Here is a 27,178-nt window from a genome sequence, read left to right as displayed (position 1 = left end):
CTGTGGAATCTGTTGCAGTGACTGCTCTGCTACCATCGGTACTCATTGCATGTCAAACTCGACTTTCTGTATAATCTTTAGACCTGACAGCGATATTTTTCCGCGTTCACGAGATATTCGGGATTATATCAGCGCTTTTACCGGTTTTTGAACGCCTCTCATGGTAAAACAGTGATGCTATCGACTCATATTCTTAACATTTTGTTGCTTAATTTCATGTATTATCACCTCCTTCAGTTTGTCGGTGTATTATCGTACCACCCTATGTAAAACACAGGCCAAGAGAAGAAAGATTTTATAAGTGGTCCATCTTTACAAGTAACCAAATGCGTTTGTTTTCCTTTTCTTTCTGTATGTTGCAGTTCTGAGGCAAAGTGTAAGATAAAATGTTAGCTTTGAGTACATAGAATGGTAAATCAAATTCACCCCTGAAAACGATAAATTAAACCGTTGACTTATTACGTATTTGCTGCCAGATTGATTTTTTTTTTAAATCATTTATTTCTTTATTTTTAATGCATAGTTCTTTTTAGAAATTTTAAAAGTTACGAATGTATTTTAAGTTACACATTTGATACAAACGTAATTTTTATATTGTGAATATAGCAGAACTCCGTAAATGGCTTTGTTAGAGGATAGTATTCTGTTTCGTTTTATTGTTTGGTTGCTACAATGTAAATAGTCTTTGTAGCCATTCCTAATAGAGAATGTTCGAAAAACTTCAGATCCATTATTTAAAATATATATATATCGATAAATTTGAAAAATTCTGTATTCTAAAGTAGGCAAGTGTTTCGAAAAAGGTCTTCAGTGTTAAGTAATAAATCACGAAAGTATACGAGGTTGCAGTTAACATGGCGATTTAAATTACATTGTAAATTTGTGAAACACGCAAAATTTTTTTCTTAATAAACTAAATAATTGCATTATGACTAGTATTTTTAAACGTTTATATTCGTTTTCTTTTTTCTTAGTATCTTAGTTAAAATCATTTGTATGGTGTGACCAATAATCTATACAATTAACGGTATTATTTTTCTAAATATTTCACTGTAAACAAAACCAAAAGTTTCTATGATTTTGCAAGGTGATACATTATTAGCCACCGTCATGGGCACCTGAAGGGGAAGGGCTTCCTCTGGCTCACGAAAATGTATATAACAACAACTTAAATTGCTTAATATAAATAAAAAATACCGAACGTAATATAGCAACCATGGAGATGCCGACCCCCCTCCAGAAGATTTTCTTCGGGCGCTCATGGCCACCGTACACTATTGTATGTGTTGACAATGTGAAAATACTAACATCCTTACGTATCGTACTTACATTATTATATATTTTGTAAAATCATGAAAAAGTTTTATATAGTTATTTTCTGTACTCAAATGTGACACACATATAGTAATATATGTAGTATTGTTTTAGTACCAATTCATGTATTTAAAATATGAAATAAAGTATGAAACATTATATATACTTATATTTTAACCTAAGTTCAGTTATACCTAATTTCATTCTTTTATTTTTCAGTAAACGTACTTTGGCGGAGTGGCCATGTCTCAGTGGTTATATAGCTCATGAAGTTTTGTGGGAATCGACTGACCAGAAGCTTGCGTTGTAAGCTTATTTCAGTTCCGTATTTCAACATTAATATGGCTACGATAACGTCTTGTCTGAGCATAGCTTTATTGATCTGTATTCAAGAGTCATCAACATACGTCGAAATTCATTCTTTCTTGCTAGCTAGAAAACTTCCGTCTGCTCACAATAACAACCATAGCAAACAACAATCCGTATTATAAAAGCGCATTTCAGGTTGTCAGTCATGTTCCTAATAGTTCACAGTCAGGGTAATAGTTGTCACTAGCTGTGCTGCGAGATGTTGCTAGCGTTCTGGCAATTAGCAGACGAGACGAAGACTAATTGTCACTAATGAATTATCACAAGACATTCATTATGTCAATTTCAGAAAATTTAATATGCTACCTTGATATAAGTAAACAGATATCCGAAAAATGAGCATGTAGCCATAATTAGCTATCAGTGCACGCAAGAAACTTTTCCTGATTCTGGAGTTGTAGTTCAGTTCACCTTAATTCTTGTGAGGGTAACGAAACTTAGCGTCTGGCAGATACGTACTGTAAACAAAACGAAGGGAAAGGTTGCCCGCCAATTACTGCAGTGTTCTTTCACGCGGACATATGACTTGATTTCCGACAATGGGTTTCTAGTGTTGTAAGGATCGGGCGTCGCCGCGTCGTGAGGACACGTTTCAATGGGGATGGAACTGTGAGTGCAACTACTCACATCAGCCTTAGTTTCACAACTGAAATGCTCTATGTGACCCTAAGGGCAGGAATATCAGACAGTACTTAAATGTGGGAATACCAGAGAGTGCTGTCTGTGACTGAATGCAGTGTTTCGAGTAGTACAACTAAACTTACAGGGAGATAATCAAACATAGAGGTACAGGACTTCTCCACGCCCTGTGTACCGCACCTTTGCGGTATGATCAAGAAGACACGGTGCACTCCACAGAGTATGAGAGTAGAGGTGGAGAGGGCTTCTGAGAGAATGATGATATACTGGAAACACTTCCTGGTACCTTAGATAAAGAGGTAAGGTGAAATGATCCGGAACTACATTTAAATAATGCAACCCTGAAAATGTCTCTGCCTCTCCCCGAGAGCCGTGTGTCATGTTTCGTACAGTATTGCTGTCATTTCTACTTTCTAATTTCTCATTTTATACATAGTTCCTGCACAATCATCTTTGAACTATTTTTATCATGTTCCTGCACGATAGGTACGCATAATAAGCGTATTTTCTCGAACACTGCATTACTTCAGAATGATACATTGATAAAAACTTCCTGTTTCATGTGCTTAGAGGAATACCCTGTTGTAGTTCAACCATACCTTCGCGTTCCACCCTGTATAAATGAAATCGACATTGTCCGAACTAATTTTCTAACGTCATTTTGATTAGAATCCTTATTCAAAAAAAGAGGAGATTTCAAACTTTATACCAAAAATACATCGTCTCACGTGCCCCTCATGTTAAGGAGAATAAGTTCGGCATAAAAACCACTCGTTAAAAATAAACGGATACATTTCCTAGCGTTTTCGAGAATTCTGCTAAAAAAAAAAAAAAAGGTGGGGAATTTCGTTTTCTATAATATCTTCGACATTGTATGTTACGTTGTCACCAAAAATGGACTGTATTGTTTGAAATGATTTTTTAAACATAGGTAATACTTTTTTGTGTCCACAAAAAGAAAAGAAGAAATTAATATCTTCGTCCTGTAAAAAAAAAAAAAAAATTGGTTGGTGGTAAGACCATGGTGTGGTACGGATAAAAAGTCAAAACCACAACCAGATGTTCAGGTATCAATTCTCAACGATCTCACCGACAGTCAAGTCTTTTACCAAGAGAGAGAAAGCCCAAGTGTCCAATTTGAGTTCTAGTACTATCAGGTTTAAGTCTAAGGGATCTGTTTTCGAAAGTCAAATAAAGAACCAGAGAGAAAGGTATGAACATTTAGTGAGGACCAACTACTCAAATGAAATTAGCAATTGGACCTTTTTTTTTTTTTTTTTTTTTTTTTTTTTTTAAGAAATGATTGAAGTCTCTCAACATCAGGTACAGGTACGTCTCTCAACATCAGAGAGCGCCTTGTATCGGATTTCTAAAATCAAACGATCTTGTTAAATTAAGTCAAAACAAAAAGGTTTAAAGCTCACGGTGCAAGGGCGGGTCATGGCCTTTGGTCTAAACTGTAAGAGGTACCCAGTCCTCCCTAAACATGCTTTTTGTGTGTGTGTGTGTGTTTTTCGTATAATTTAGCTAAAGAGAGAGAAGAAAAGAGTGTAATCTATTAACATAAAATGTGCGCCTAAGATCCATCCAAGGCTGCAAAACTGGTTCCTTGCCTAATTTCCGCAAAGGAGCGGTAGCAATAAATGTCTAGGATCAAAAATTTGTCCTCCAGGTACCATATCAAATTTTGATAGCAGGCCTGGGCCCACGTCGGCAAATTTTCAGAAGTTGCATATTTAGGGAAACGAGATTGAAATGTGGTATGAAGGAAAGCATGCTGTCCACAAGAGAGAGATTTAACGGAGATTATACTGAAATAATGTTGGTTTCATAGCAGGACGAGTTTCCGCGTGACCACTTTACTAGTGCTAGAAGGAGCTTATTGGCTCCTGGCGGAATCCGTGTATTTGCTACTGTACACTTCGCCCAGTAGCAGATGGCTCAGTATAAGCAGACGTGGCCGTATTATTTAGCCCTATACTGAATACTAACAAGTGAAGGAGGAAGATCGGCAAACTGTTCTTGAATCCAATCCACGGGCCTGTTCGAGAGGAATACATATTTTGGCCCCAAATGGGCCGCATCCATGTCAAATTTCGAGATGGAACATGGGCTATACCTCTAAAATTTGGGAGCGAATACTATACTTCCTATAATATGGTACTACTATACTTTCATATAATAATTTGCCATGCGTATACACTAGCATCTGCAAAACTCTTCTCTATTGTTCCTAGTATATAGTACGTTTACACTGTTGACGGTAACACTGGCAGTGCTGCTAGAACAAGAACCTTTCCTTCATGTGTGGTGGTAAATTTCTAGAAGTTTATCAATACAACGCTGTAGATTTTAAACATCACAACATCTAAAAAATTAATTCATGTTGTTTAATTTTATGGTTATCCTATGTTACATATTTACATGACGCCCTTCGAAATTGCCCCGAGTAGTATTTTGAAATCGAAACATAATTACATATTCAATCCGTTAGAGTTTTGTTATATTATTATAGATAAGGAGAAACTTACTATTAACAACACTTCTCTAAAAGTAGAAACACCATGACGTAATCAGTAAGATTTCTATATACTAACCTCCAATATGTTCCAAGCTCATGGTAGTACAGAACCGTACGTTTACACTGCTCATGGGCTACATTGGCCTGAATCAAATGCGAGACGTACCTGTATTTAAAAAAAAAAAAAAAAAAAAAAAAAAGCATTAAGAAAATTGATTTTCACATTCCTTGTAATTTGTGATGACACTTTGTACAGTAAAATGCCACTGTAATAGCGCTGTATAACAAAATGTTCAAACTTGCAATATTACTTTTAGACCCTTCCCTTTTCCAGCTCTAATGTAATAACATTTCTAGGATTGCCACCTTTTGGTACATCTAAAGTGGCACACACTTATCGAACATGTGCAAATCGCCGGTTTCCCATACCTAGATTTGTAGATGGAACAATTTAAGAATAGTACGAGAAAGAAATACCTATATTCGTGAATGGAAATTTAAACCAAAAAAATACAAATCAGAAAGCTCGTAGCATCACCTAATTGGCATTATTTGAACAGAAGTTATGAGCCATTGAACTGGTCAAAGAGTAACGTTCTTGCTGGTGATTTCACAACTGCCAACACGAAAAATTTTAGTAATTGAACCATATCGACGTATCGATAGTCATATACCGATAGTTATGATACTGTCGCGCATTTCGTGTTTCGGGTAATTTGACTCCTTTTTAGGTATAATTCAGAATGGTGTTTTATAATTCAGGATATCTCGCCTAATTCAAAACCGGTGGAAAATGTAAATATTTCGTTTAATGAATTTCAAACTTCTAGTATAACGAACAAAATATTCGTCTCTTTGCGTATGTTCACTACCTTTTTCAAAATATAATTGAAATTCTCCTGTTTTATATATATATATATTTAATTATTACATTGTTTTATTCAGATATGGTAGCCCTTTTTGTATACGTACACGCCATAGCTCGAGCAGGATAGCGATTAAAGCAAATTAAATAAGCATTATTCCATGAAATCCGCTTTTAATACAACAAATCACTGTAGGCTAAGTAGGAACGCAAAGTTTAAAACAACAAATAAACTTTACGATTTCGTATCTTTACCGCAATATTTCGTTTATTCACGTCACTTCACGTGGAAATCCAGAATATTCTATACAATGCAAAAAATTTTATTTGCTGAAAAATTAGAGAAATATTTCTTGCAGTTACTGTAGATAAATATAATAATAAATGGTAGACTCGTCTCTGTATCCTGTGAAAATTTTCGGTTATTTTATACGCACACAGAATAGATATATTTGTGTAAAATTTTCAAAGGATACAGAAATTAGTTTACCATTAATTTAAGTGATGCATATCCTTTAGCGTCAATTAGTAAATACGGTACATCATATTACTTAGTGCGTATATTCTAATTTTCCTCTTATTCAATAATCTTAAGCTTTTTTCGTTTATAAATTCGTGCTGAAGTAGTGTAGATCATAGAGTGGATATAACAGGTGAGTTCTTGATAATTGACCTATTTCAGTGTAACAGAATTTTATTATAACAAATTAACTTTGAAGTTTCCCAAAATTTCGTTATACTGGTATTATACTATTCCTCCATACTTGTAATGAAATCCTTTGTTTCTTTTTGTTTTCTCAGGTCCCATCGTTGGAAATAAGACAAAATATCCTTCAGAAGTAACGTCTGTGCAGCAATCCAACGAACAGTCCCAAGCTGATGACCCACAAACGAGAGTAGCTACATTGCCTGAACGTAATTTACGGAGTGAGGAGGAATTGAAAAGACTATCGTCGATCCAAGCAACAAGTAATTCTATTAAACAAAGTTCAGCTTCTTCGTTAGCAAAAAGCAATGAAATAGCATCCAAAGAACTAAACTCGCACGGTGGAACTACATGTCCAAAATGTGGAAGAGATTATATTAATGTGTATACTATGAGGAGACATTTGGAACAATATTGTCCAGTACGTCTAAAGGAAACCAGTATATTAGTTGGTAAGAAAGCTTTGAACAAAAAGAAGTTAACCAAATTGTCGCCAGTTAAAGCAGTGCAGAAATCATCTACTTCATTAGAGAAACTCAAAACCAGGGTCTTAACATTACACAATCGAAATAGGAAACGATGTCCAAAATGTGTAAGACCTTTTGCTACTAATAGAGGCATGAGGAAACACTTCAAAAATTGTTGCAAAAACTTATCTACTTTATTAGGAAAACTGAAAAGTAAACCATTCAAAGTGAAAGACAAGAACAGGTGTCCGAAATGTAGAGCTCGCTTTATCAATGAAGGTAATGTGAGAAGACACTTGAAATCTTCTTGTCCATTGCGTCTACAAGAATCTAATGCATCAGTTGTTAGTGAAAGCTTCAAACTGAAGGACAAGAACAGGTGTCCGAAATGTAAAGCTCGTTTTTATCATGAAGGTAATATGAAGAGACACTTGAAATCTTTTTGTCCATTGCGACTGCAAGTTGGTACTGAAATATCGAATGAGAAACAGTTAACTTTGTTGTCGACAGTTCCAACAGTGCATAAATTTGAACACAGAAATCAAAAACGATGTCCAAAATGTGGAAAACATCTTCCGACTAAAGTAGGCATGAGAAGACACTTAATACATTGTCTTAAAAAGCATTCACAAGCAGACAATACATCAAATAATAGTGAAGAACAGTTAAGCGAACCTCCACCTACTGCTCGCATGTTGACCACTTCATTAGGAACAAACAATAAAACTAAAACTAAAGACTTGAAGCACAAAGTCCAGTGTCCAAAATGCAACAAAGAGTTTTCTTGGAAAACTTACTTGAACAGACACTTGAGAGACTTTTGTACAGGTGTACCAATAAACGGTACGTCAGATGAAACTACTCAATTACCGAAAGAAAAACAATTGACTGAACCACCCACGGTACAAGCATTGTGTAACTCTGTTGCTCAAAAGTCATGCATTTCAGTAGATGATAGCAAAGAAATGGAAACTGAAAAACTAAACTTAAAGCGCAAAACTGAAGTACGGTGTGCGAAATGTGATAAACGTTTTTCTACCGATTATTACCTTAAAAGACACTTGACATATTTTTGTGTAATAGGACCCAGCAAGTCATCAATTCGTGCGAAAAATTTAACGAAAAAGCAGGGTATTACTAAACCTGTGAAAGTGTTACTCAAAAGATTGCATGCTCCTAGTTTACAGAGGAGAGAGAATACGGTTAGAATACAATGTAAGAAATGTGGAGTATTTTGCGCCAAATCTTATATAGGAATCCACATGAATCACTGGTGTAAGAATCGCGAGAAAGGTTCAGTGTTAGATGTTGAATCTACAATTAATGACAGCAGAGAAACGTTGAAGGAAACTATTAGTCATCGTAGCTTGGAGCAAAATAATCAAGGAGGAGTCCAATGTGAGAATTGTGGTATGTCCTGTGTCAAAAATTGCTTAAAAATGCACACGAATCTGTATTGTAAAAATGGGGAAATGCCTTCAAGAGCAGATAAATCGACCTTGTCCGATGGAGAAACAGCAGAAGAGGAACAGAATGGAAGCAAATTTGTAACACTAGCGGTAACCGAAATGCCTACTGATGTTAGTGTAGAATATACCTCCATTGTGTTGGTAAATGATGAAATAAACAGTGCGGAGAATTAATACACAGAAAACGAATAACATACTGAAGAAATATATAGTTGAAATTTGTTCAAGGCTTGGTTGTTCCGGGCTGTTTTATTCCAGGCTATTATGTGTAAAGCTATTTTAAGTCCTATGACAAGCGTGTTGAGGTATAATAGTGAAGTATCTAGATGCAAATATGAGATGTTCCGGATAATAAGGGCGAAATCAACATCATCGAGTCAGTTTTTATTTTACCCAAAATAGTACGGTAATAGAAAGACGAAGCCAAGGGAAGAAAGACTTTTATGTATAGCCGATCATTACAAGGAACAAAATGTGTTTCTTTACTTTTCCTACATATGTTGCGGTTCTGAAGCTAAGTTGTAAGAGAAAGTATTACTTATTAAAAATTAATAAGTAGTTCTCTTAGAATTTTTGAGGATTACGAATGTATTTTAAGTTATATATTCGATAGAAACGTAATTTTTATATTGTGAGTGTAGCAGAAATCCGCAAACCCTTCATTATTAAGCAAAGCCATTTCTACTAAAGAATGTTACAGATAAATTTTCAAAATTTTATACTGCATCTTTTCAGTACTTAAAATTCTGTAATATAAAGTAAGTAAGTGTTTCCAAGAAGACCTTAATTTTTTAGTAGTAGATCACCAAAGTATATGAGATTATATTTGACTTACAGACGAGTTGCTCTTCAATGATCAGGTTTTCGAAGCAATGCTATTTAAATTACATCGTATTGTAAATACTTGAAAACTGTAAAATTTTAATATTCTTAATTTTTGAAGTATGTTGAATACAAAAACAATAACACTGTAAAATTTAACATTCTTAATGAGCTGTAAATAACTGTGTTCTGACAAGTATTTTGAATGTTAATACGCATTTTGTTTCTTTCTTTCTTTTCCTGAAGTTGGAGAAAACCTTCGAAATGGTTCAAGGAACATCATTTTATTTTTCTGAATGTCTTTGTTAAAATCATTTGTGTTAAGTGGAGTATGACCTCTAAGATGGATTGTATTATTATTTTTCTAATTTTTGAACTCTGAGCGAAATCTGAAAGTTTGATTTTTCAGGAATGTGATATTTTATTAGAGCCTCTCTATTTCAACTAGGCCCCTTCTGACACTACTATCGATATGTGTTTTCCCGTACTTCTCTCCAAAGAGGAGGGGCAAGTTGCTGCGGCCGAGATCTTTCAATTGTTGGGTGCGGAAGCTTTACCACAGTGACTTAATTGTCACTGTACTCTGTCTTGTTAGCCATTCTAAGTAGCGTACCGATCTTCACTCGTGAAAACCAAATGACTGAATGACAAATTGGCAACACAGTAGAGGTCATTCACTTCTTTTCCCTAAGCAAGGGAAGGGTTTCATCCGTCAGAGGGTGACGGGGCTGGGGCCGAAGTATGTTTCGCATTTTAGGGCACTTGAGATAGACAGGCTCTAGCCACTTTATTAGCCATCGAATAGTATTGTATATGTTGATGGCGCGCAAATACATTTTTGCGTATTGAACTTATATTACTACATATTTTGTAACATCATGAAAATGTATTATGTAATTATTTTTTTGCATTCGTCAAATTATAAATGTGCCAGAAAGAAAGTTCATATATAATTTTACTACTTTCGTTTCCCATTCCAGTTCGTGTATTTAATATGTGAAATAAAGTCTAAAATACTATATATATACTTATATTATTAATTAAAGTTCAGTTATACTTAATTCCATTCCTTTACTTTTTTGTCAACTCATGTCGGTGGTGTGGTCATGTTTCAGCGGTTAAACAGCTCGTGTGCTTTCTTGGAGCAGAAGCTTCTTGTTGAAAAAAAAAAAAAAAAAAAGAAAGAAAAAGAAAAGTAAAAGAATCTACAGTAGATTTCCGAGTATCCGGCTCACGACTATCCAGATTCCCTACTATCTGGCCTAGTTTTATCATAATTAAATGAGGAAGGCAAGGCGTTGCATTGGCAACATTGCCAAGGCATTGGAAGCGGGCGTCTGCTACGACTCTCCTACGTTTTGTGTGCAAAATACAAGTTGTGACAGGAAAAGAGCAGCGTTCTGCTCCTTGTTCATTGTTTTGTCAGTGTGTAACGGACCTCAATGCAGCACGCTTGCCGCTGTTCCTGATTATAACTGTACAGCACGTACAGTACTGTATTCGTAAATTGTTCTTGGAGTATGCTTAATGTTCATAAAGAAATGAATTCATACCGGCCTGCTCTTCCGCCACATTAAGCCTGATATTCGGGAGTCTACTGTAGTTGAGTAATAAGCCTATATCAATTCTTTTGTGATAACTTTTCGTTTTGCTTACAGTATGTATAGCCGCCTGCTAGACACCAGCTTTAGTTAACCACATAATAGGTAAACGGAGGTTCAAGTGCTAGCTCCAGCATCAGGAAAGATTCCTTGTGTGCCCTACTAACTAGCAGTGACCTAAAGCTCAATTTTCGCGTGTCTGTTTACTTATATCGTGGTGTTTCAAAAATGTAAACGGTTTTTCCTCCGTATATTTATTATTATTATTAATTAGTTCAATTTACCTCAAATTTTACACGTAGGTTCTATAACTGTCCAAGTTTTAGTTGTAAAAATTGTAATAAAGTAAGTCACAAATGATGATCAATATGAATCCTCTTTGTTACCCTGCGTACATCAATTTCTCCCGGACCTAATTCAGGATGTTTACATCAACAGTTTGCACTGCAGCATTAGTGCGCTTTTGTACTTCACAAACACAAAAAATCGCAGGTGATTAAGTCCGGTGATCTTGATGGCCAACGTAAAAGCTGTTAATTATTGTAATCAGCGACTCATTCCAGTGGTGTAAGTCTCTCATTAAGCCAATTCCTATCCTTGTGATGAAAGTAACAAGGGACTTCATACAGTTAATTGATTGCAGTGTCATGTTCAAACTGTGGCATAAGCTTTGTAGTAAGCATGTATAGAAATGATTGTATAGTCACAAGAAGTACGGATTATACACTTTGGAAGATGAAGTGACGCAAAACTCATTTGTTTCTGGTGTATCGCACAATTTTAACAATTTTATGAGGGTTCTCGACCGTGAGATGGAAACATTTTGTTTGCTCTCTCTTCCCGTCAGATGGAACCTAGCCTCATCACTATTTGTTTTAAAAATTCATCGTCATGGCACAATTCTTGGAATGGCATACAAAATTCTTTGCGGTGCGTTAACGGTTGTAACAAATGCATTTGATAACAACACATTTGTAAATACATACTAAGTACGCACAATACAGTTGTTTGGGATATTTGAAATTCTCGACAAGCTCTTGTGGATTTCCAAAGGTTATGCTGTAAAAAACGAACTCTGTCAACATCTGCCTCAGACATAGAAGGCCTAACAGATTATTTTCACTTGTAAATGTATCCTGTTGTTTTGAATTGTTGATACGATGGCTACTGGAAAAAATCCTACAAACTACTACTAACAATGGTGCTCATGTTCCGGTATTCTGTAATTCGGAAGAATAGGGCTTTTTATGTTTAAATTACCTTTGATTTGATATATATTAATGATTTCAATGTAGCTTAACACCGAAACAGTGACACTCCATTTGATTTTTGGAAATGAAGCATCATCCAATAGGACTGTTGATAATTGGTTTTCGAATTCCAGTATAGTCACACATTTCCCAGGAATGAAGTTCGTGAAGGTCCTTCAGCCAGTCTGTTGTTCCCTATAATGTTAATGCTGTGTCTGAAATGTTCGAGAGATATCGGCATGTGACATTCTGTGAGATTCAGGCATCCTTGTATATTGTCATGAAATCAACACATTTGATTTTGCATGGTCATCTGAACGTTGAAAACTTGCAAGCCATTGAACCCCATACAACTTGACCGAAGCTCAAAAGCAGTTTATATCAAGTGGTGTAAAGAAATGCTTAAAAAGTTCAATCGAGATAAGTCAAATTTGGTGTACTATATTGTTACAGAGAAGAAAACTTGGATCTGGTCGTACGAACCCGAAACTAAACACCAGTCCATTGTTTGGGGGGTTTCAAACGAAGCCGGAACCAACGAAAGTTGCTCGTTCGAGGAATGCTGCCAAGCAAAAAATGGTTGGCATGTTTCTTCGACCGGGCATGTGGCAACCATAGGTTCAGAAAATTGAAAGACTGTAAATACTGAGGAACAAATAAGACTGTTTGTCACAGGTCATCAATGGATTGCGTAAACAGGGTTCCTACTGGTCAGGAAAGTCAGGGAAAGCTCGAGGAAAATGGTGCAGGTCAGAGAAGCTCAGGAATAAAGACTGGCAATCAGGGAAAGTCGGGAAAATTATATAAAATATATTTTTACATAATTGTACACCAATTTCAGCTTAGCCAACCATCTTCAGAGTAACTGATTGTCAGACGTTTGTGGGTAGATATTAATGATCACACTATGGGACGTTACTCAGATTTTTATGGGAGGTAAATGGAATGTATGTATGAGTAATAGATTACTATTTGTCATTATAGAATAAATGTTCTCATATATAAATATTCACCATTATTTATTCCTTTTATATATATATATATATATATATATATATATATATATATATATATATATATATATATATATAAGGAATAAATATCAACGTCATCCTACACCTGTCGTGAAGTCAGGAAATTTTTTTGCCAAAGGTCAGGGAAATAGTTTTTTCCAGATCAGTAGGAATCTTGGTAAAACAAACCATCGGATTTTGAATAATTCACAGCTGTCATTAACATTTCGAAGTTCTGATACTTGTTAGAGGCTATATATTTACAAATTATGATTCATGAGTACAGTTTTTTATAAATATTTGTTAAAATAAAACACTTTTTCTAGACAACTGCGAGCGAAGATCCTGCTATTCGAGAGCCCTACGTTTGAGTCAATCGAAGCACGGAAGAGGCAAAAGAGGTTTCACTGCGCACTCCTATAAACAGTCAGTTTTTATAAATTGCTTGGCTGACTTCCGTAGCTGGCAGCCAATAAGAATTTAGATTTTATAAGGCATAGGTAGTCTAAAGAACAAAGTTTCTGACGAAACACACCTCTTCCTTCTGAACAAGGGTTTGTATATTCCCAAGATTCGTGAAGAAAGACTCTATTGTCTTATAAATGACGTTGCAAGTAGCTTGGTGAGCTATTTTAAAAAATAAGCAAAACTGAAGCGTAACATAGTTGCAAATTGTATGTTAAAATAACTAAATGCATTGAAATACTAGATGTTCTAAGGTGTGCTAAAAATCGAAAGCAAATTTAGGAAAGAAATCTTAGTTCAAGGAAATGATTGAATTTATAATTACGAGTGTTGAGTTTAATTGACAAAGAATGTGGTTTCAGGGATCAGTTTTGCTTTACAGCACAAGGAATATAATCTTTCAATGGAAATAAAAATGATGGTTTCTGCTTACAATGCATACGCACGGGACGAAATGATGAAAATATAGTGAAAATGGAATCCTAAATAGGAACTACGTACGTGGTGCAAGGTAAGAGTTTATCTTAAGTTGTAAGTACTTGTTTTTGTTTTTGTTCTTGTTTTTGAAGGCACACGTGCTAGTCACTAGACGAATGAGGAGGACCCATAATCCTTGTAATTTATGATAAAAATTGCATACATTAAAATTATACCTAACTAATGCCCAGTGGTCGAAGACGGCATGCGGTGGTATATGCCATACCACCTCTGGTTTTTCATTGATGAAGGCATACCGCCTCTGGTTTTTCAGTGATGCAAGACATACCGTTACTGTAGAGTAGATGCTAAATATCTTTAATAAATCCATTTTTATACAAAGAAATGCACGAATAGCTTTGCACATAGAAAGATGTTATTTGTTATGTTAGAAATAATTTCTAAGTTGACAATATTTTTGTTATCTTTTTCCTACCATTTATTTTAAAATGAGGTGTCTTCAAAGAAGTTCATCTAGTTTATATTTTGATGTGCTATATTGAATTGTTTCTTTCGTATGTATGTGTATCTTCGTGCCGTAATGCATATAAATGTCGTGTTTTGAGCATGGGCGAATTTAGGGGTTGTCAGCTGTGAGGGTGGATCTCCCGGGGGTTTGGAATACCCCTCAGTCGAGTGAGGGGTCAAGGAGTTTTCCGCAAGAAACTGTTAATATAAAACTCGGGTTCTGAGGATTTTCGTGTATAATTCTCTATAATATAACGTAAAGGGATTTTTTTTTTTTTTTCATTTATTTATTTCTTTCAGAAAGTGTTTGGCAGGAGATCAAAGTCTCTCCATATCCTTCCTCCCCGTAACTACAAAGAAGCTCTCCAGTAGTTTTCTGTCATTATGTAAATAGAAATGCAATCTTTTAAGCAACATACCCTCATTGTATTTCAATATTTAGATAGCTGGCATGTTGAGTCAAAACCGTAATAAAACATACCACCTCTGCTTTTTTTACAGTTCGAACACTGCTAAACCAGTATAAAAAATTGTTAACAATTTCGAAATTAACCTTAGAACTTTTCCCTTTCCTTATTTTTCTTATTATATTATTGTACTATTCGAATTGTAACTTTTTCATATACGTTGGCGATTAGTCGAGCAGGACAGTGATTTAATAGTAACCAATGAGCATTATTCCATTAAGTAAGCTTTGTGCATGTCGTTCAATATAAGAAGCAGCACTATCGGGTAAGTAGGACAGTTTAAAATCAATCAATGAACGTTACGATTTCATATCTCTGCCTTACAATTTCATTTATCCACATCACATCAAATAAGTAAATGATTAGAACATTGCGTACATTATAAATATTCAGTATGCTGAAACATAGAGAAATACGTCTTGGAGTTATTGTTAATTGTATTAATGAATAGTTAAGTCAGACGCACTCGCCAATCCAAAAATGATGGTCGCCAGTCTCTCTCACGTACAAATTATGAGAGATCCCTTCCCCCGGCCTTTGGTTTGTCAAAGAAAGAGGTTACATCAGAGCACAAAATTTCAAAACCAGACAATTATATTCATAATAATCTATTTTGAATTTGACAATTCATATAAATGTTTAAAAAATCTTACCTTTAGACTTCACTTTGTGTAACGCTCTCTCTCTCTGCACTGACGTGCCAGTTGCCGATTACGGTTTTCGGATCAAAGTCCCTAAGTGAAGGGCCATTGATGGAAATTGTGAGCAAATCATTCAGTATACGTCAATTCCTGTAGGTAGTTTTAACTCTGTTGAGACTGCTGAAGCCTGTCTCACAGGAAGCAGTACTCACAGATAAAACTGCACAAAATGTGACAATTGGAAGCAGATTTGGGAATTTCGTAATGAAGTTTTCATTGTAAATATTTTTCAGTGTCTGATTCAACGTCAACGAAGAAAACAAAAAGTTTATATTCTGCCCACTCTGCTAAGACAGGGCCCAATTTTTCACTGTATAAATCTGGTTGCAAGTATTGTAGACAATTTTTCTTGTGACTGGTCAACAGGCAGGTTCTCTCTGCTACACGAGTGCGTGTAGTGTTGCCAGTTCATTCGTTAAAAATAATACTGTAGCTGCTTGATAGTCTTATTCAAATATCTACATTTATTGCCACGATTACAGCAACAACTATCACTCACATAAATTATTATACATCAAAAGCACATTTCTCTTACAACTTCAATCTGGTACTAAACTTTAAAATTTCAGAAACTAGTAAATTTTGGTGACACACATGCGTATAAAGGTTTATTGAACGGGATACAAGGACCATTGACGCATGTGGAATTGTTTTCTGCTTTCCAGATGCTTTTCCCTGAAGGAGGAAAAATGCTCAAAAACACAATGCTTAGCTGTGAGGCAGAGAGTCTTTCTTTGAGGAAGATTCCACGGAACCAGTTAATCTTCTTTTTGTATTGTTTGCTTCAGATTCAGCGAAGTTTCAACATTCAACAGACAACGAAAAATTAGGGGAGCCAATTTGTTTCATAACCAATGACAATGGTCACACCTAGGTCTGTAACTGGAAGTGCCCTTTCGGAGGAGTATTCCGAACGGCATGCTTGCCATTGCAAGGTGTATATTGAATAGTAATCGGTAAGCACAAATTCCCATTAGCCTAGGATTACCATATCAATATTATTGAATGTCAGACATTCTTTCACTAAAAGCGTGACTTTTCACCATTAATTTTTGAAAAGTCTTCTTTAAAAAAAAAAAAAAAAAAAAAAAACTTCAAAATTCTGTTCATAATGTTGAAGCCGTCTCGTTTTAAACGGGAAAATCCCTTCAGTCTTTGTCCAGGCTCTCTCCGGTTCTAAAACAGGGCGACGCCAAATATCAGGTTAGTTTTAATACATTAAGGTCTTTAATGTACTTTTAAGGTAACATTTTAATACATCAGATCGACTTGAGTATGCTATTCACGTCATTTTGTTTTCTCTGTTCAGTTGTTTCGTTTTGGAAATAAAAGTGAACACATTTGTCATTTTCACTAAGAGTAAGATATCCTACTGAGCGCAGTATTATGGACTTTTAACCCTTTCACTGTGGAAGGCGACGGAAAAACATTTCCCTAACCTGCGAATGTCGATTATAGTCGACGTGTTAAAATTTGTCTGTATCTTGGGTTTGTCGATTGTAGTCGCCAAAGGTTTTCTGTGTGATTTCTATTGTTTATCGAAAACTATAGAACACAAACAAAAATGAACGGTACAACTTTGGCGACTACTCTCGACAAAGCCAAGATACGGACAAACAAAGTTAACACGTCGACTATCGTCGACATTCGCATGTTAAGGAAATTTGGTTCTGTCCACAAAAGTCGACTTCCTCTGTGAAAGGGTTAAGACAGAGACGACAGTAATATACGTCAGGTCACATTGCTATATTAAATGCACTGTTTTTATATTTTCGGAGTTGTGTGAACTAGTTATGATTTCAAGGGACGGCCTGGGGAGGAAAGAGGTTACATCAGGGCACAAAATTTCAAAGTTTTATTTCTATCGCTCTCCAAAAGCTATGAAATTTTCCTAGGTGATTATCTCCGACCATGTTCAACGTGTGTTATCAGTATTTTCTCAGTACACTCACGAAAGAAAGTATTCTCCAGTTGACAAAATTTCTTTTCCTAATAACTCAACAATGACCTATAGTACCGACTTTGGCAAGTTGTCAAGTTATAACTATTCTGAGGATAACAGCAAAAAGATCCAAATTAATTAATTTGTTCCCGAGTTTTTGGCAAAAGAAAATTTGTCAACTCTCAAATACTTTCTTTTCCGTGTGTACTATTTTCACCCCCTCTCCATATGAGGTGGTGGTGTAATCTATGAGTTCGTACTACTGCTGACAAGGTTGTGTGTGCACAGTCGCGCAAGCGTAGTGCGCCCGTCACATGCTCGGTAAGCTACAAGATCGAGTCTCAAGAAACCTTTCCAGTAATACTTAAAAATCAGTTTTATTTCTTCCACACCAAATTAAAGGATTTTTTTCTTAAGGAGGCCAACCCAAAGTGTCAAATATATGAAGGGAGAGAACTACCTCTGATTGTAACCGTTCTGTTATGTACGTACATTTTCGCATTCTTCATTAACTTTCGTCTTATACTCTGGAACTCTTGCTATCCAGATTCAATATCCAAGAGTTGTTCACTTTAACCAAGGGTGTTTCCTAGGTCTTCTAATCCTGAGATGCTGTGTTTCATTCTCATATTTAGAGAAGAAAGTAGAAGTTCTATATTCTGTAATGCTACGCTCAAAGGGTTCAGTTTTCTGAAGAAGTCCAGAAGAAAGTATAAAAGTTTAACAAATTAAAATTGCTTCAAGCCTTTCAACAAGCACTTAGCTTCAGTAGCATCACTGTCCTTCCCATGGGACATCTGTTAAAGATGTGTAACAACAGTTTTCCACAACTTGGAGCTTTCAGAGAACCCTCCTTGCTAGCTAAGCACCGCACAGTGTGGTGTTCGCAATGTATGAAATCTTTTTGCAGAGCCATAGTAAAAATTTAAAATACTTTTCACCACGGAGTCGAACGTTCCTAAATATTCGACTTCACGGCACACATCTAACACGCTATGCAAGCTATGTGTAAGAAAATGTACTGTTATCATTTGGGATCATAGTGCTTTCATTTGCATAGCCAAACCAGATTTGTGTTCAACCATATTTGCTAAACCATTCCTACTGAACGCTGGTCGCCAGCTCCAAACTTTTAGTCGCCAGTGGCGACCGGAAATTTTGCGCCCTGGTTAAGTCATTTCTACATCCTGTGAAATTTTTGGGAGTTATTGTATACACAAATAGTACAATTTTCCTATGCGTAAAATTTACATAGGATACAGAGGTGAGTTTACAATTTATGTAAGCAGAGTTCCAACTATCCTAAAAAACCTGACAAAGTCAGGAAATTCGACGTATTCATAATAACTCCTGGAAAAGTCAGAGAATTTCATTAAAACTTTAAAAAAAAAACTGAAAAATTAGGGAATTTTAAATACGGATTTTTCTTTCTAAAACTCATTTCTTTTGTTTTACCCGGCTATTTGGTAGGAAATATTTTATAGAATAAAATAATTTGTTTTGTAAAACTTTTGTACCTGCATACACAGTATATACGTGTACATGAGATATCTCCTTGTCGGGAAAAATATGGTAGCCTCTATTCATTATATATCAATCTAGAATTTGTAAATCGTGACCAGTAAAAGTCAGGGAATTTGTGCTCGCCAAATAAGTGGGTATCTTGTTAAATGATACATATGTCCTATAACATCCATTAGTGTAGATTGTATATCGTATTACTTCGTGTATATATATCCTGTTTTTCTTCTCATCTAATAACACAGCCACATATTAATAATAATAATAATAAAAGTTCTGTGCACCGGACTTGAGTATAGATTCGATGTATTTTGTTTCAGGGAATCCAACTTTCGAAACCCCTGGAAGATCGATCAGGACAGTTTTTGTTATGGGCGAAAAACTTGAGCAATTTTGAATAGGGAGGATACACGTAATACAGCTATGAAAAAAAAAAAATGTGCAGCGGACCCCAGGGTTTGGACTCGATGCATTTTGTTACACAAAATACAAATTTCGAAACCCTAGGAAGATTAACTGTCTTAATTTTGTTTTATGGGTGAAAAGCGTGTGTCCTCCGTATCCAAATTGCCCAAGCTTTTAGCACATAACAAAAAATTGACACGGTCAATCGTCCTGGAGTTTCGAAATTTGGATTCTGTGTAACAAAATACATCGAATCTACACCATATGGTCCGCCGAACAAGTTTTTTAGGGCTGTGTTACGTGTGTGCTCCCTATCCAAATTAGCTCAAGTTTTCGCCCATAAAAAGGGATTGATACGATCGATCTTCCTGAGGTTTCGAAATTTGGATTCTGTGTAACAAAATAACATAGAATCCATAGCCTGGGATCCGATGGACAGAACTTTGATTTTTTTGTGTGTGGCTGTGTCATCTTAAGCTCTTTCGTTTGTAAATTCATACTGATGTTGTAGATATTGCAATGGCTATAACAACGGGTGAGTTCTTGACAACTGACTTCTTTTCAGTATAACAAAATTTAATTGTTTGAAATTAATTTGGAAGTTTCCTAAAATTTCGTTGTACTGATATTTTACTTGCCTACATACTTATAATAAATCTTTTATAACTCTTCCTTTTTTGTTCTCTCTATCCTTCAGAAGTAACATCAGTGCAACAATTCAACAAACAATCCCAAGCTGAAGGCACACAAGAGGAAGCAACTGTGTGGATTGAACGTAATTTACGGAGTGAGGAGGAGTTAAAAGGACTATCGTCGATCCAGACAACAAGTATTTCTACTAGAGTAAATTCAGTTCCTTCATTAGCCAAAAACAATGACGTAGCAATCAAAGAATTAAGCTTGCATTGTAAAAGTAGATGTCCAAAATGTGGAAGAAATTATTGTAATGAATATAATATGATAAGATATTTGCAAGGAAATAATGTACCACTTGGAAGTGAAGTTAAGGATGAAGAGAAGTTAATCGAATTGTCACCAATTAAAGTAGTGCAAAAATCAAGTCGTAACTCGTCTACTTCATTAGAAAAACTGGAAACTGGAATCTTAACATTATACCACAGAAATAGAAAAGGATGTCCAAAATGTGGAAGACAATTTGCTACTAATAGAGGCATGAGAAAACACTTTTCCAAAAATTGTTACAAAAAATCATCCACTTTATCAGGAAAATTGCCAACAAAAACTCTCAAAGTGAAGGACAAAAATAAATGTCCAAAATGTGGAATTCGTTTGAGTCGCGAATATAATGTGAGAAGACACTTAAAAGCATCTTGTCCATTGCGTCGAGGAGTCAACCTATTAATTGGGACTGAAAGCTTCAAAATTGAAGTAAATACAAAACGATGTCCAATATGTGGAAGACATTTCCCTGAATATAAAAACTTGAAAATACACTTAAGATTTTGTGTTAAAAAAGGTTCACAAATATATGATTCATCGATTAATGCTAAAGAAGTCTTGACTGAAGAGCAATTCGGCAAATCGTCGTCTACTGCACGCATGTTGAGCACATCTTTCTCGTCGGTAGAAACAGTGCGTAGTTCACCTACACAAAACCCATATATTTCGTTAAAGAATAGCAAAGAAATGGAAACTAAAAAACAAAAATTACAGCTCAAGAGTGGAGTACGATGTACGAAATGTGATAAACGTTTTTCTACCAATTATTACCGTAAAAGACACTTGAGATATTTTTGTGTAATGGGACCAGGCCCAAACGGATCGAAAAGTTTAATGAGAAAGCAGGGTATTACTAAATCTGTGAAAGTGTTACTCAAAAGGTTGCGTGCTCCTAGTTTACAGAGCATAGATAATACGGATAGAATAGAATGTAAGAAATGTGGAGAATACTGCGACAAATCTTACATAGAAATCCACATGAATCACTGGTGTAAAAATCGTGAGAAGTATCCGACTGCAAATGAATCAACAATCATTGACAGCAGAGAAATGTTGAAGGAAACAGTGATCAATCCTACCTTGAAGCGAAAAGATCGAGAAAAAATCGAATGTGAGGATTGTGGTATGACTTGTGTCAAACATTACTTAAAGATACACAAGAATCTGTATTGTAGAGGACAGGAAATGCTTTCGAAAGCAGACAGATCATCCTTGTCAGGTGCAGAAATAGTAAACGTGGAACAGAATCCAAGTGATTTCATGACAGTAGCATCAGCGGAAATGCCCACTGATGTTGGTGTAGATCATACTTCCATTTTATTGGTAAATAATGAAATGAACTGTGCGGGGAACGAGAACACAGAAAACGAACGATACCCTGAACAACTATCCATTTGAGACCATCTGATGGTTTGGTTGTTTCAAGTAGGACTATTTTAAGTCTTGCCGTAAGGTTGTTGCGGTATAATAATGGATATAAATAGGAGGTGTTCTGGGCAGTACAGGAAACCTCAACATCGAGTCAATTTGTTTTTATTTATCCAGAGTAATAATAGTAACAGAAATTTAATAACTAATTGATAGAGGGACGTTTAATGAGTTCGCTGTTGTGAAGAGAGTTTGAAATATAGTTTTCTCAGAAAAAGCCTTTGTTGAGTTCACCCTCCTTATTCAGACCACTTCATACAGCATGATACGATACTACATGAAATTAGTAAAAAATGTTTAATGAATATAGGCCGAAAGCAGCACCGTTTTATCATGATAGGCGTCCAAAAACCGGCGAAGGCGCTGATATAATACCGAATATCTTATGAACACGAAGGATATCGCTGTCTGTCAGATATAAATATTACACAAAAAGTCGTTCCTGACAAATGCAATGACTTAGTTCATAGCGGAGTAGTCGCCGCTTTGTTGAGACCCATGCTGACATGAATTCACACATATTGCCCATCTGTGGGAATCGTTGCGCAGCGACCGCTCTGCATCGCATGTCAGACTCGACTTGCCGTATGATCTTTAGACCCGACAGCGATATCTTTCCCGGTTCACGAGATATTCGGGATTATATCAGGACTTTTACCGGTTTTTTGAACGCCTCTCACAGTAAAACAGTACTGCTTTCAACTCATATATTGCTTAATTTAATGTCTGTATTATCGTACCACCCTATATAAAACCCAGGCCAAAAGAAGAAAGATTTTATGTATAGTCGATCCTTACAAGTAACCAAACGCGTTTCTTTTCTTTTTGTATATTGTAGTTCTGAGGCAAAATTGTAAGAGAAAGTACTAGCTGTTGGAAAAAACAGAATGGTAATCAAATTCATCTCTGGAAACAGCAAAATTAAACCATTGATTTATTACGCATATGCTGCCAGATTGATTTTTTATTTCTTTATTTTTAAATCATAGTTCCTTTAGAAATTTGGAATGTTACGGTTATATTTTAAATTACACATTTGATATTTTAAGTAATTTTTGTATTGTAAATATAGCAGAACTCCGTAAATGCTTTGTAAGTGGGCAGTATTCTATGTTTCACTTTATTCTCTGGTTGCTATAATGTAAAAAGTTTTCGTAGCCATTCCTAATAGAGAATGTTCGATAAATTTGAGATCCATTAATTAAAAAAAAAACGTAGATAAATTCGTAAAATTCTGTACTTTAAAGTAAGCAAATGTTTCGGAAAAGGCTTTCAGTGTTAAGTAATAAATCACGAAAGTATACCAAGTTGCAGTTAAGGTACAGAGGAATTACTCTACAGTGTATAGCTTTTTGAAATCATGGCGATTTAAATTATATTGTAAATTCGTGAAGCACGCAAAATTTTAATTCTTAAGAAACGAAATAATTGCATTGTGACTAGTATTTGTAAACGTTTATATTCTTTTTCTTTTTTCTTAGTATATTAGTTAAAATTTGTATGGTGTTACTAATAATCTATACAATTAATGGTATTATTTTTCTAAATATTTCACTGTGAACGAAACTAAAAAGTTTTTATGATTTTGCAAGGTGATACATTATTAGCCACCGTCATGGGCGCCCGAAGGAGGTGTCCCTCCTGGCTCACGAAAATGTATGTAACAACAATTTAAATTTCCTAATACAAATAAAAACTACCAAACGCAATACAACAACTAAGGAGATGGACCCCTCTAGAAAATTTTCTTCGGGCACCCATGGTTACCCTACACTATTATAGGTATTGATGATCTGAAGATAGTAACATTCTTATGTATTATACTTATATTATCACATATTTTGTAATATTATGAAAAAGTTTTATGTAGTTATTTTCTTCATTCTTCAAGTTATAAATATGACAGAAATATAGTTATATATGTGGTATTGTTTTAGTACCAATTTATATATTTAGAATGTAAAATAAAGTATGAAACATTATATATACTTACATTATTAATTAAAGTTCAGTTATACTTAATTTCATTCCTTTATTTTTCCGTGAACTTGCTTCGGTGGAGTAGCCATGTGTTAGCGGTTGTATAGCTCATGAAGTTTCGTGGGAATCAACTGAGCAGAAACTTTTTTTTTAACTATAGTTGTTTTATAAACTTATTTTAGTTCCGTATTTCAACATTAATATGGCTACGGTAACATCTTGTCTGAACATAGCTTTCATTGATCTGTGTTCAAGAGTTATCAACGTATGTCGAAGTTCTCTTCTTGCTGGCTAAGAAACTTTCTTCTGCCCACAAACAACAACCGTAATAAAGAACCATCCGTATTATAATAATACGTCTCAGTTTGTCACTCATGATTCTAATAGTTCACAGTCAGGTTAATAGTTGTCGCTAGTTGCGCTGCCATCGATGTTACTAGCGTTCTGGCAATTAGCAGACAAGCCATAGCTAGTTGTCATACATTCCTTATGTCAATTTCAGAACATTTAATATTCTACCTTGATATAAATAAACAAATATCCGAAAAATGAGCGTGTAGCCATATTAGTGCGCACAAGAAACAATTCCTGATACTGAAGTTTTAGTACTGTTTCCTTCAATTCTTGTGTGGGTAACGAAATTTGGCGTCTGGCAGATAGCTACGCGTACTGTAAACAAAACGAAGGGAAAGGTTGTTCGCCAATCACTGCAGTGTTCTTTCACGCAGACTTGATTCCCAACAATGATTGTCTACTGTTGTAAGGATTGGGCTTCATGGGAGCACATTTCAATGGGGAAAAAAGAGTGAGTACAGCTACTCACATCAGCCTTGGCTTCACAACTGAAATGCTCCATGTGATTCTGAACGCAGGAGTATCAGACAGTACTTGAATGTGAGAATACCAGAGAGTTGTGTCTGTGACTATGAAAGCAGTGTTATCATCTAAACTTAAGTTGATATTGTTCTTTGAAATGTTCAAACCTAAAGGTACAGAATTTCTTGATACCCTGTGTACTACAGCACTGCGGTATGGTGAATACTTCTCGATATCTTGTGTACCACACTGCTGTAGTATGGTGAACAATAAGACACGATGTACTGCGGAGGATATTAAAGTAGAGGTGGAGTGGGCTTCTGAGAGCCTGAGAGATGTGTTGATATGCTGGAAACAGTCCCTGCATGCCTTAAATAAAGAAATAAAGTGAAATGATCGGGAGCTACACTTAAATAATGCAACCCTGGGAATGACATACGCCTCTCGGCGGTAGGCAGAGACATGTTTCGCACAGTATTGCCGTCACTTCTACTCGCTAATTTCTCATTTTATACATGCTGCCTACGCAACCATCTTTGGTATGTCTCTATCATGGTTCCTGCACAATGGGAGTAGTAGTCGCATGACTTGAGGCAAATTTGGACTTTGACCCCGACCTTTGTGACGTCACAGATTGAAGGTCAATGACCTAGGGGTACTTAGGACCACCCCCTCTAAATTTTGGCACGGGTACCTTGGCCCACCCCCTAAATTTTGGCAACCCCCGTAAATTTTGGAAATTGCCCACTTTAAACATTTGGTATTATAGTACTGGACCCTAATATGTATCATGATAAATTTGGGTGATCCACTTCGTTCCCTTTTAGGGGTACAAAATTGCCAAAATACAAACGTAAGCAATACGTTGTACCACGTGTTTGGTTTTTGACCTAATTTATCTCCTTGGATGAGGTCTAACCATAAAAGGGAACAAAATAAACCCATACGTGAAACTAGTACTCTTTCTTGCAGCAATTCTAAATATTTGTAGAGTTCCAGACGAGCTTGACACGTTGTAAATGCTCCAAGGCAGTGGCGGCGTAAGGGCGAGGCGAGCGGTGCCACCGCCCCGGGCCCCACTTTGTGGGGGTCCCCGGACGGTAGGTAAAAAATAATTGCTAAAGAAACTTGTTAGCGTGAGATACAAGGGCTGCCAAGGTTTATAATTCACACCTTCCCTAAAGGTAAAAGTAAATATTGAATAATTGTCAATCAATATTACACCAAATAACAGATAAAACAACAAAATCATCTGTCTAATAAAACTAAACAGTGCCGGATTTCCGTATAAGCTGGTCTCACTCTCTTGGGGACATGCAAAGAAATTTAAAGAAAAACTGAATGTAGATTAAAAATAAATAAAATAACGGTTTTATTATCTTGTGGCCTCCCAAAGAAATTTAAAGGAAAAGCTGAATGTAGGTGAAAAATAATATTACAAACGTTTCACTCTCTTGGGGGCCTCAAAAATAATTAAAGAAAAAATCTAAATGTATGAGAAAAATAAGTAAAATCAGTTTCACCCTGTTGGGGCCCTAAAGAAATTCAAAGGAAAAATGTATGGATTAAAATATGAATAAAATAAAAATTTCACTCTGTTCAATTACTTCAGAGAAATTTAAAGGAAAAATCTGATTGTAGATTAAAATATAGTAAAAGAAAAGTCCAAATATAGGGGAGAGGGGGGCATTGGTACACGGGGCACATTTGTACGAGGTAGATATTTTTCCACTGTGAAGAGGTAAATGGACAACAGTTTGGTGTTGGCAACATCGGTGAAAAACGAACATCGTGAGGCACAGTTGTTGGATGGACGCAGCGTTCTTTTCTCTGTGCAGAAAGAAAAATTGATTTCTTAGAGCAAAAGTAAGTTTTCCCTTATGTCTTTGTAAGCTTATATTTGTAATAAGCACTGGATTTTTGAAAACTTATGTATGTCGCATGAAAGTGTAATTCTTTACAAATAATTTCATTTATGTTAAATTGCCCCGCATGGAGTAATTTTTCAGTTATAGGAATTAATGATCCTGAAGTTCAGTTGGGGCACATTAGTACACATGCATGTGGGGTGGATTGGTGCGGACCAACGTGCCCTCACTACTCTGTACTAATCTACCCCTTCCATTTGTAACTATAAAAGTAGACTACTCTTTGTGCATTTCTTACGTATCACAGTTTTCATTGTGATTAACATCAAGTAGAAAAAGTTACTAATAATAGGCTTATAGGCTATCTCATGTGTGATCGCCTGACATCCATAATCAAGGCATAAAAATAAATGAACCAAATAATATGGAAAACTTTCCTTTGATTATATTTTCGACTTTCCGGAACTATAGGTTTATCCGATAGCTACACAAACTTTCGAATGGAAAATTGTTTAACCATTTAGGAGCCATGATAGTAAAAATGTGAAGATTCTTTCCCCCAGGTCATAACATGCGAGTGATTTTAAAAGGCACATGTCTAACAAAATCAACCTCAAATATATATTTGTAGATGAATGCTGAAA

General features: G+C 35.6%; 2 protein-coding genes across 4 annotated transcripts in view; both read left to right on the top strand.

The window, feature by feature from the left end:
- LOC145686671 (uncharacterized) overlaps positions 1–10,203 on the top strand; it is a 188,349-nt gene extending 178,146 nt beyond the window's left edge. The window contains exons 20-21 of one of the 2 annotated variants that reach the window (XM_081760183.1): positions 1,534–1,620; positions 6,510–6,630. In XM_081760183.1, the coding sequence (XP_081616309.1) occupies positions 1,534–1,577 (44 nt within the window). In that variant the 3' untranslated portion in view covers positions 1,578–1,620; positions 6,510–6,630. Of the gene's footprint in view, positions 1–1,533; positions 1,621–6,509 lie in introns of both variants that reach the window. The other variant, XM_081760181.1, reaches the window with a different exon arrangement.
- A 2,977-nt stretch (positions 10,204–13,180) lies between these two features.
- Positions 13,181–23,856, top strand: LOC145686672 (uncharacterized). Of its 2 annotated transcripts, none has more exons than XM_081760185.1 (2): positions 13,181–14,012; positions 20,180–23,856. In XM_081760185.1, exon 2 carries the CDS (start codon positions 20,440–20,442, stop codon positions 21,838–21,840), a length of 1,401 nt encoding a protein of 466 aa, XP_081616311.1. In that variant the 5' UTR covers positions 13,181–14,012; positions 20,180–20,439; the 3' UTR covers positions 21,841–23,856. The 2 variants fall into 2 exon arrangements, with proteins under 2 accessions (XP_081616311.1, XP_081616310.1); XM_081760184.1 differs by having other exon boundaries at positions 13,181–16,570.
- The last annotated feature ends 3,322 nt before the right edge of the window (positions 23,857–27,178 follow it).

This window comes from Thermobia domestica, chromosome 5 (assembly GCF_964235325.1).
Source record: "Thermobia domestica chromosome 5, izTheDome1.hap1.1, whole genome shotgun sequence".
Taxonomy (NCBI): Eukaryota; Metazoa; Arthropoda; class Insecta; order Zygentoma; family Lepismatidae; genus Thermobia; species Thermobia domestica.
The sequence above is the reverse complement of the archived record's forward strand: the minus strand, read 5'-3'. Positions and strand labels throughout refer to the sequence as shown.